At 32.1% G+C, this 12,029-nt stretch overlaps 1 protein-coding gene across 4 annotated transcripts in view; it reads right to left on the bottom strand.

The window, feature by feature from the left end:
- Positions 1 to 1,525: 1,525 nt before the first annotated feature.
- Positions 1,526 to 12,029, bottom strand: part of LOC140058571 (cyclin-D-binding Myb-like transcription factor 1) — a 53,474-nt gene continuing 42,970 nt past the window's right edge. For 3 of the 4 annotated variants that reach the window (XM_072104246.1, XM_072104247.1, XM_072104248.1), the window contains exons 16-18: positions 8,862 to 8,976; positions 3,390 to 3,434; positions 1,526 to 2,611 (exon numbers count right to left, since the gene is read on the bottom strand). In XM_072104246.1, coding sequence (XP_071960347.1) covers positions 3,424 to 3,434; positions 8,862 to 8,976 — 126 coding nt within the window. In that variant the 3' untranslated portion in view covers positions 1,526 to 2,611; positions 3,390 to 3,423. The remainder of the gene's footprint in view (positions 2,612 to 3,389; positions 3,435 to 8,861; positions 8,977 to 12,029) is intronic. The other variant, XM_072104249.1, reaches the window with a different exon arrangement.

The following is a 12,029-nucleotide window of genomic DNA, read 5'->3' on the forward strand; positions in this document are numbered from 1 at the left end:
AAACATATTATCAGTATTTAAATGCTCTTTGTGTTACCGCTATCGATTTCCGACCGCATCATCGTAGAGAAAATGTAATATAATTGAATGGTATGTCCGCGGGTATGTCGAGTTCTGGATAAGCGATTAAAATATATAATTTACCTGGATTTCTGCTTAAAGATCATTACAAACATTCTATTTTTGATAATCATACGAATCATTAACGAGTAAAAATGATACGCATACATTCAATGCGATTGGATATCAGTTTAGGTACGCTTCGTTGAAAAAAAGCTCTGCCGTTCTTGGCGATTAAACATGATGTTTGGGTCTGATTATTTTCGATACGTGTGCGACCGATCCTTCATCATCAGTCAGACTTATTAATGTCCAAGTCGTGTATCTCAAGATATACACACGGGACATTGTCTATACACACGGGTTGAGTTGAGCAAGTGACAGTGTTCCGTTTCCATACAATTCGGATACATTTCTGTCATTTGTAGCATTTTAAATCTTAGTCACAACTACAAAGTACATATAGCACTTGTATGACAGATATCAAAATGATAAGCAGACATAACGCGATACTAAATTTTGTTTTAAGATTCAAGATAAATATTTTTGCTTCTGTAGATTTAAAAAAAAAACGACGACTAGAAATACATATTTACGAGTTCATTGAAGATGCACTATAAAGTCCTACTACCGTGGCTTCTTTCTTTGTTATACGGTGAAAATCGTGTTCAAAATAAATACAATGGTTATGAATAGTTAAAAATATAAAATATAAAAAACTTTTGTGATTCTTTACATTTCACCTAGAGAGGACAATAAAAAGGTAATAAAGTTCATTGAAGATGCACTACATAGGCCTACTACCGTGTCTCTTTTCTTTGTTACACGGTAATCTGTAAATTGCGAAAATCGTGTTAAAATTACAATGTATGTGAATAGTTAAAAACATACAATATAAAAGACTTTTGTAATTCTTTACATTTTACCTAGGGATGACAATAAAAAGGTAATAAATAATGTCAAGTAGCAGTCGGAAGCCTCAATGACCTAAATCAAGTGATACATCATAACAACTAATATAACGAATAAATCACAAATCAATTGACCTCAAAATATCACCCCGTTCTCGTTTTCTAATAATGGTCTACTTCTGCTCTATTCATTTCATCGTGTAAACATTTCATTATGTTCGCAAGATAGTAAATGGTTATTTCCGTTTCGAGGGTCTGATGCCTAAACACTATTAATAAGACCATGCAGAAATTATCCATGATAATACACAGTTTTAAAATTATAATAGGTTACAGTTTTCATAACGAGGCTACTTAGCGTACGCGCATGTGCAAAAATCCACGCTGTTGTATACGCGCACGTTGAGTGACGTGCACGTTGAGTGACGCGCACGCCGGGTACCACTCGATGGTACTTACAGTTAGATGCGCGCGCGCGTCTACAAACTTGATTAGAGTGACCACAACAATTGAATAAATGTACAGCACAACAACATATAAAATATTGTAGATTGTCGTTTGAATGCATATTTATTATCGATATGAATGAGTATAAATGTGATACAAATTTAATCAATAATGTAATAATACTTAAAATTTTAAAATCAATCAATGATTTAATAATACAGAAAACCCCAATTTGTATTATCGCTTTAATATCATATATTAATAGTTGTAGTCATTTGACCAATGTTCTTCACTTCGAATCCTTTGAAACACAACATGTAATCAGTTATTGAGTGAGTCTGCACAGAATGACAATTAGACTCAAAAGCTTCATATTCGAATGATAGACTTCTTATTTGGAGCATCCGTCATCCATAGCGTATCCTCATTTATCTACTTAGGTATGGTCACTTTCTGTAAAATATACCTGAATGATTTTTCAGCAACATACATAGCTGTTAGAAGTACATAATCATGCCATGATCAATCATCAGTAAAACAGGATAAACATTATCACAGATTATATACTTCAAAATAAATATACCAATACAAATGTTCTGGAATAAAATCTTCCTGTATACCTTATTTATTTGGAACCGTGATGGTCATGGTAGCAACACATTTTTAAACAAATGACTTCATACTATACCTTCCAAAGTCGATAACTTCCTAAGTTTGAAGTTGGTAACTTCCAAAGTTTGAAGTTGATAACTTCCAAAGTTTGAAGTTGATAAAACAAAGTTTGAAGTTTATGACTGCCAAAGTTTGAAGTTGATAAAACAAAGTTTGAATTTGATAAAACAAAGTTTGAAGTTGATAAAGCAAAGTTTGAAGTTGATAAAACAAAGTTTGAAGTTGATAAAACAAAGTTTGAAGTTGATAAACAAAGTTTGAAGTTGATAAAACAAAGTTTGAAGTTGATAAAACAAAGTTTGAAGCTGATAGCTTCCAAAGTTTGAAGTTGATAACTTCCAAAGTTTGAAGTTGATAACTTCCAAGTTTGAAGTTAATAAAACAAATTTTGAAGTTGATAAAACAAAGTCTTCCCCCGGAGATTTTTATGGAATCAACAAAGACTACATAATATAATCAATTGATTTTCAATAACTTCAATTTGAGTGCAAGTGCATACGATAAATGATCAATCCAGTCTACTGAAAGATAATATAATATATAACTGTATGAAAAAATGCTAAACTTTAGTAGCAGGCTTTATAGGTTTCCTAATTCTTTGAAACGAGCGAGGGAAAATATCAAGGGGATACTTTTTTGAGCCCCAAATGTATTTTAACTTAATATGGGATGTACTGTTTTTACATTGTAGTAAATAAAACTCGTTTTTACAAGTACTCTAGTACAATTATTTTCCTTTGAATGTTTTTGTACCTTTAATATTTTTCTGCATACAATGTACAGGTACATAATTCGTAAAATTCATTTGTACGTGTTTATGGAAGGCAATCGCCGGCAAAAATACAAAAGTAAAACAATCAACGTACCTTCACAAACAAAAAACGTACTTTCACAAACGAACGACCTACATCATTTGGTAAAGAAGGTTGTTCGTTTATCAATGTACGTTGTCTGCTTGTGATATATAGCGATATGTATTGTATCGAATTATTAAAATTCTTTACCTTTTTTGTTTATGTTTTGCAAATCTATTAATAGCGAGCAAATATCCTAATTACTACGAGTTTCATTTTTAGATCGAAAGAGAAAATGTAGCAATTTCAACCCAATTTCCATTTCCACTCTAACATTGAGTACCCAATTACAAAAAGATCATATCGTCGTCAAAAATTAAATAACTTTTGTGTGAAAAAGTTTGTTTGTAATCTGTACATAATTGAAATTGCTTGAAGGCATGGATAAATTGTGTTGTAAGATTGTGGAATACCAATGGGAAAAATAACAAAAAAGTCTACTTACCAGCAGTGTACTACTAGCTTCTTGACATCTTAGGTCAAAATGAATCTATAGTTAAAATATAAAAAAAAAACAGTAAGTGTCTTAAGTAATCATTCTCTTTGTTTAGTGTCAGTAATGTAGCCACAAGAAATAAAGTGACACGGTTTTCACAAGAAATTGAAACAATCTTTGTTCAAGCCACTGGGTTGTCAAAGGCCTCTGTCAAAAAAGTGGTCAGGTTGAAACCTTACCAACCATACTGATGGCTCCCTGAGCCCCATGATTGTTTAAAACCTTACCAACCATACTGGTGGCTCCCTGAGCCCCATGATTGTTTAAAACCTTACCAACCATACTGGTGGCTCCCTGAGCCCCATGATTGTTTGAACATTTGAATTTTTCTGTGTTTGGTCTATTTTTATGTATTGTTTAAACTGTGTCTATTCCTTGTTTTGTTCTTAGTGAAGGATCAACGGAATATAGATGAGAGAGATGATTTGTTTCAGTCCACTATTCTGAATCAACTTGTGGCTATTGTTCAGTACTTTTTAATCGTTTTATTATTTTCTAAATATTATAATTAATTTTATAATATCTACATGAAACATCTTACAAGGTTGAAGGTCAGAAAGTGAAAAGGGTGAGAACCTAGTAAAAGTCACATTTTTGCTCATTACAACATTAATGACTTCAAATAATTTTAGTAAACTGAACAAAGAGAAAATGTTATGATAGATAAAATCTTCCAAGAAAAGTACAGAGTAGAATCTATTTTACACGTGCTGTCGTTGTCGATCGCTAGTAGCAAGGGAAAAGCACTTAATGCTGACAAGAAACACCGACTAGTAACAATTACAAGAAGGTCGTTGACATGAAAAAGGCGTAGATGCGTTAACTGTGCTGAAACTATACTGGGAGTGACAGTCACAACAAATTATCAACAAATATAGGAAATCATAGTGAAAGCCAAGAATGGTCATGTCACCAGCATTTACGATAAATACTGTAGGCTATGGAAAATACAAATTAAAATAAGATTTTAAGAATGTGTAATTTAAAACTGTAGGAATTCAGAGGAGGTATTGATTTAATGATTCTGGAGATTTTTACCTTTATTATTACACAATTTTGTTATTATACAATTTTGCTAGGTGGATATTACAGTATATTAAGTAAGTGGTAGTACATATTACCTAACGTTATAAATATTACCTTGAATTAGATTTTACAAAATATGCCATTATTAATTCCGAAATGGGCCACAAATAAATTCCATTAAAGATTCCAATTTTGAAGCTGACAAATGTGACTATGTATTAATGTATTCTTCAGATGGTTCAAGATATTCAAAAGTTCAAATCATTTTTGAACTTTTTCAATTGGGTTATCTGAATTGAAAAGAAGCGGGTCTTTATTTAATAAAGCAATTTAAAAATAATACCAGTTTATAACCGATGGGATTTGTATAACATTACAATACGCTGACAGAAGAGTGCAACTCATTTCTGTTGGCGAGAGATATTCTACAATTGATGTCGTCAACCTTATGTCTTGGGACTCGGGCAATGTTCTACCCCAAACCTAAACCATGTGTGTTGTAAAGGTGGCTTATCAGTATTCAGTATTAGGAAGCAGAGAGGAAGATGTAACGGGACGGCGTCTGTAAACCCATTTGACGAGTTAATCACAACAGGTGCCGGACACAGACCTGCAAAGGAAGCCTAATTAAGATGCAATAGAGATTTTGATAATCATTTAATTGCATAATTATTTTAATTGATTTTTCTTTCACAAAGTGTATCTTGAGCGCTATAAAACATTAATGTCTTGAAATCAAATTCCACTCTCCTTCTATATGCTGTCGTCATCAATAAAACTATATGTATTTTTTTATGATTTCAACAGATACTTCATTTTTATTCATTCAATAACACATCCTTACTCAACTAAATTCTAAGAAGTTTGAGGTTTTCAAAAAGATTTGTATAGAACAGGCATCAATAAATTAACCTGAAACTTTACAGATGTATACAGATTTTGCTGGACAAGACGTACGTCCTGTTGGGAAATGAACAAGAGGTACGTAGGTGAACAAGTTTCATTTTGAATGACTATTTAATGGTTGGTCAAGCTTAACTCATCTTAAGTACAACAAATAAAATGACAAAAAATTAAATTAAACATGACTCGAGATTAAAATTAAATTAAAAATGTCCTTGATTCATAGAAATGTAGAAAAATAAAAATTGGAATTTTTCAAAAAACTGGTCCTTGAATTAAAAATATTGGTTGAAACTTGATTATCATATCCTATTTGAACTGAAGAATGTTCATTAATTATAGCTATCATAGTTTATCATTGGCTTTTAAAAAATATTTTGAATCCAATTAGATATTTTGACAAGAAAAACATCTGTTTTAAACAACCCATGTACTTTATAACTAATTGATTAATTTAATAGTTGTGTTTTGTATATTATATAAAACATAAGAAGAAAATAAAAAATCTGTATATTGCTTTAAGATAAAAAGTAGTTGTAGCAGAAACATTTAAAGCAACTAGCTAAAGGCAGTTGATTAATCCTGGTGATTCAGGTCCAGGGACTATAAAAAAAGAAGCCAATTTGATAACCACTTAACTTTATTTTTTTCATAATAATATAAATAAATTTCAACACGCAAGAAAAGTTGCCAATTACAGAGTGAGGTGCCTTAAGTCCACTTTCTATGTGAACTTTTATTGATAAAATTCAATTTACAATTACGGTGACTTTTTCATATCTAAAATTAAATTGTCGGTCGGTTTTTTAATAGGGTGGGGCATGCTGGGAAGGAAGAGGTAATTTTTGAAAAGCTGTTCCATTTCCAACATTTGTGGAGGCAATATTTATAGATATAACACTCATCAATTCATGTGTTGAATACATTACTCCTAATTCACAGTTAATGTGTTTATTTTTTGTCAGAAAAACTTCATTTCAGTGTAAGTTGTAGGCACTTCTATCAATTTTTTTTAGTTCATTTGTTGAGAAGTGAACCTCCAATAAAAAAATGGCAGTATTATTATTATGTTCTGTACTAAAGAAACATAAAGGTTTTAAAACCAATTTAAAATACATTCACTTAGGATTGTACAAATTGAGGCTCAGCTTTGTTGAACAATTAAAAAGTGTGTCAAAGACGATTTCCTAGTTTTTAAAAAGAGACAAAAGTGTATCCTTCAATCCTATTCAAAATTCCCAAGTACAAATAACTGTATCTGGGTCAAGATTTCAAAGATAATGACAATGAATTGATAAGAATATAATATTAACAAGAACATGCTAAGCTCTCAAAGGTATCTATTCATCAATAGTTTGATAATGAAATAGTCTTTTAAAAGCAATTGAATATTTTCTATAGTAAGTATACAAAAAGCCACATCGATGTATTGCTGTAGTTATTAGGATTCTGGGTTATTCTATTTGAATGGGACATTTGTTATGTTAATACGTTTATTCTAAAAGTCAATGGCCTGATTTGTAGGCAAGTAATTTTTAACTTTAAACAGAAAATCTTTATGGATGGAAGTATCAGATATGTCCGGGACTCAGGCTTTCATTATCTGTCTACACTATCAAACTTTATGTGACAAACAAATGCCCATATTTTGACATGATGATGTATATCACTACCATAGTTGGGCATATCACTACCATTATAGGCACATCCCACTTTTCTTGTAAAACTAGTTTGATAGTGTAAACAGGGCTTAAAGTGTGAAACAGGTTTGATCAACAAAAGCAGTGACAGTGTCTGTTTTTAACTCACGACAAGGATCACTTAAAAAATCTCCCTCAAAATTAAAAACCTACTTTTGACGAACACTGTAATTAGAATGTTGTTGTGTTCATTGTCGTCAATTCCTACTTAATTCAAGATGTACAATAATGGAGCACAAAGGCTGCCTAGATACCATGATCTGTATTTCATTACCAAATTTGATATTTCAAATAAAAGGGGTATTAATAGTTTAAATAGAATCTAAAGGTTGCCATTTCTAGGGCAGAATATTAGGAAAACGTTCAATGTTAATTATTTCAACCTATAGTGTATTCATTTTTGCATTAAATTTAGAACAAGAAAAAGGCTAATATATGTCTGGAGGCATAGAGAATCTGGGATAATTATGGGTTCCATTGTACAATCATTTGCACTCTGACAATTTTCAACACTTGATTAAATCTTGATAATATCTTGATAACATCTTCTACAAGAATTCAAATCTTTTTTTTTGCACAAAATGTAATGGAAAGTTGCTAAAAAGATTGTTCTGTAGTGCTATATTTTGCATCGTAATTATTATTATAATACTATTACCAGTAGCGATTACAATCTATTAATGATACAATCTTTCATTTGTATAGCAGCAAAAAAAAAAAAGCGTAAAAGTTCAGCAGTTCTTTCAGCTTTCAATCAACTATTCTCTGCTTTCGTCACCTTTCAGTGACTCTAAAGCTAATTGTTAAAAGCTAGGATAAAGCTAGCTTAAAGTATTGAATTTCAATGGTTGTCACAACCTGCAGTAGACAAGATATGCTTCATTATTTATTCTGTCATAGGAATCAAAATGAAAGGTTTGTAATAAATCTTCTCAATGTATTAAAACCACACTCCATATAATAAGAGTTCTTTGATTGCTCAAAACTTTTTCACAAAGTTGAAAATTTGTAGATTAAAATTCACTCTATACAACCAATAATCTTTTATTCTTAAATGCATTATACGGAAGTCATAAATTTGAAGTTTAATCTGTTATAAAAAATAAAGCATTTGATAAATAATGAACCAAGTTAACCCAGAAGATTGCCACTAATGGAAGGCATTATGTTGGCTATTCAAGTTTAAAGTAACTTTTTAGTTGATTCAATTCATTAATTGTTTCTGGCTTCAACTTGTCTTTTTATCGATTGTTATCAAAGGTAAAGAAAGTTTAGCAATAGTGGTATATGATGCTTGCCTTCAATACCAGGGTACAAATTCTACAGGAGACATACAAGTTGATGTAGTATATTTTAAAAATAAATGTTAACTTTTTGGTTAAACCAGTTGAAATTTGTTGAGAAAGTAGTATATTGCTATTAAATACATAATTGTGCAGACTATTCAACAAGTGTTACCCACTAGACTTTTTATAATCATAAGATAGAGATAATTGGGAGTTTTCGACCAACTGACCAATGACAAACCTTGGTCAGGTCAATCAATGTTTGGTCGGTAGTTTCCTGGACCTGTGTCGAAGTGAGGATCAAGGTCATGCATCCCATCCGCATCCACATAAACTAACATGACATACTTTGGTTGTTGGTGGTCGTAAATCGAAATAATAATAATAATAATTCAAATAAACATCACAAACCTTGCATGAACCAAATCAGCTCAATATGATAAAAGAAATATTTGAAAGCAAAATTTATCGCAATAATCAATATAACAATAATCTTGTACTATTACCTGAAAGGGTGAAGACTGGGCTTGATAACGTTGTATCATCTATCGTACTTGATGGAGGGCAAAGGTCAGATCCACCAGCATTTACAATTACTAGGGTACTTTGTGGATCATTCATCTATGAAAAAAAACCAAATATTAACATTAAAAAAATATTCTATTTTAATGAAAAAAATTACTTCCTTAAAAAAAGAAATACTATATATCCTTGAGTATAATAAATCCTACTTTGGGTTTAATCCCACCCCCTACTTTATGTCTGAATTCCCAAACAGGCATATCCCCAGGTATATTCCCAATATTGATTTTTGGTCCTGAACCGAGTATAATTCGCACCTCACAAAGTTGGCCCAATTTTGTGTTCTAGGTGGGTGGGATTATACCAGAGGATATACTAGGTGGGTGGGATTATACCAGAGGATATACGGTACAACAAAAACATAAGTATAATAATAATGGTAGATAATACATTGTTGTTATTGGTGCTTGATTTATGCCAGAAAAAACTGAATCATGAAAACCAAAATGGATTAAAAAGCTAATTGAAAAATAAGTTTTAATTTGGGCAAACCACATGAAATGTATCAATCAACCACAATGGAATACATTAGGATGTGATAACCACAATATTAGCAAGTACCTTCAACTTGCTAGCTTTCTAGACAACCAGCGGCTACATCAAGGAAACATTATAGGCTTGAGTAGTCTAGCTTTTAATTTTATTAGGAAAAAAATCCCTACTTTGTTATTCAAAAGACTGCTATAGATGCACCCCTTTACTCTACATTAAGGCCTAGCCCATGCACCCCTTCAATCCATTGATGCCCATCCCCTGCACCCCTTCTATCCATTGAATTCTATCCCCTCTGCACCCCTTCTATCCATGTGTTGCCCATTCCCCCTGCACCCCTTCTCTCTATTGATGCCTATCCCATACACCCCTTCTATCCATTATGTCCATCCTCTACACCTCTTCTATCCATTGATGCCCATCCCCTACACCCCTTCTATCTATTGATGCCCATTCCCCCTGCACCCCTTCTCTCTATTGATGCCTATCCCATACACCCCTTCTATCCATTATGTCCATCCCCTACACCTCTTCTATCCATTGATGCCCATCCCCTACACCCCTTCTATCTATTAATGCCCATCTCCCTGCAACCCTTCTCTCAATTGATGCCAATTCCCCAACACCTTCTCTCCATTAATGCCCAGCCCCCCTGATCCCTATCTCTCCATTGACGCCCATCGCTCTCCATGTGTTGCCCATCCCCTGCACCAAATCTCTCACCATTTTCTATAAGTCAGTCAGACATTGTAAGAAACCATTCAAAATCAATTAAAATATTCAAGAATACAAAATCTCAAGTTTCATTTCCTATTCCTTTCTTGGTCTATGAATTTATGTCGATAGTTAAACTTGCTGAACTTTCTGATTTTTCCATTTTACAAATTACCTAATCTAAAAAACTAATCAGTAATTTCAAACAGCTTTTACAAAAACAGCTATAAAACAAGTTAATATCCTAAAAAGATTTACTGATCTCTCAATTCCAAATCCCCTTAAAAAAAAACCACAATTAAATGACTGTACTTTGCAACAACAGCACTAAATCAGAATTGGAAATACAAAACAACAGGAGGCCATCAAAAGTACTCTACCCTATCTGAGTAGAATCCAAGCTTTAATTTTGTTCTCTATATTTCACTTACGCCACAATTACCAATTAATGAATTTTTTTAAGTATTTAAGAGCAAATTTAGTATTTAAGGAAAGTTTTTTTTTTGTTTTTTTTTTACATATGACTATTTTGCTTTTGTAGTTTAGTCACAAATCTGGAGCTCATGGGAGACCAGTATTTATGTATTGAAAGAGTTTTCTAGAATAAAGAAAGATATGAAATGAAAAAGCCCTATATTGCAACAGTTGGTCTATGGTATCAATGTCTCAGTTTGCAATTTTTAAATAATCAATCTGCCACTGTCTTATAATTCTATAACGACATACAATTCACACTAATTCTGCCAAAAACAAATAATTTGAGACCTTAAGATGATAGGATTGGTAGCTAAGTATACAGGTTACAACTCCTGAAAACAATTATTTAAGTATGTTATAAATATTAAGAACACACTTAATTCGATGTGACAAGTTTGTGAACTGTGCAGAACAAAATCAAATGTTTGAGAGTGACACAATTTGAACGTTGGTGAGCTGTATTCAACAAGAACAAGAATGTTCAATGTACTATGTTATGCCAGAAATCATTAACCATTAGAGTCTGTCACAATTAAATGCCATTCACAAGAATCATAAAATGTACATTTGTGAACCTGTACTCAACATTAATGTTAACAAATTTAGGTTACGCCACAAATCACCACATAGAACCATTTAAACAGTGACATACCGTACAGTACATTCTATATTGAAAGGCATTGAACTTCATTTAAAGCATAAATGTTTAATGTAAGAAATAAAATAAATGTGCATTCAACATGATCGAATGTTGTTTATTGGGTTAGATATAAATCAGCACTCAAGAATCATTAAGAATTTGACAACAATTAAAAACCATTTAAATGTTCCAATTAGGAAGTCTATAAATTGTGCAAAAGGTTACAGTAGCAACCTACTATTAAGACCCACTAGCCGACGACATCGGCAGGGCTAGGGCGGTAATTTACAAGACGTGATTTCTGGCCAATTTATCAAATTAAAACACAGGAAGTTGCTGATAAATTTCGCAAGGTTCATTGATGAACAGACCGGCGACAATCTTAATAATTTACAACAATTTAAAAGCAGGGATGTTCTAGCGCCCTTAGGCTACTGTAGATTATACCATGGAGGAGGTATACCAACTGCTACAAACACAATCTTTAAATGCAAGTCTTTTTCTTTTCAGGCTGTTTGCCTTATAAAATCTAATATTATCGACATAGGCCAAGAACTCCAGTGAGATCTGTGCTTACGGCAATTTAAAATTCTTTTTCTTTAAATTCACATTTTGGTTATGTATCATATTTAAGTAGAAAATAATCTATGAACTTTGAAATAGAGTACAAACTTTGTTAGAGTAAATCAATTATAAAGCATCTCTTGCAGCAAACTTATGTAAATCATCTAATTTTTCAAAATTATTTTGAAAAGAAAATCTAACTTTA

Source organism: Antedon mediterranea, chromosome 9 (assembly GCF_964355755.1).
Source record: "Antedon mediterranea chromosome 9, ecAntMedi1.1, whole genome shotgun sequence".
NCBI classification, from domain to species: Eukaryota; Metazoa; Echinodermata; class Crinoidea; order Comatulida; family Antedonidae; genus Antedon; species Antedon mediterranea.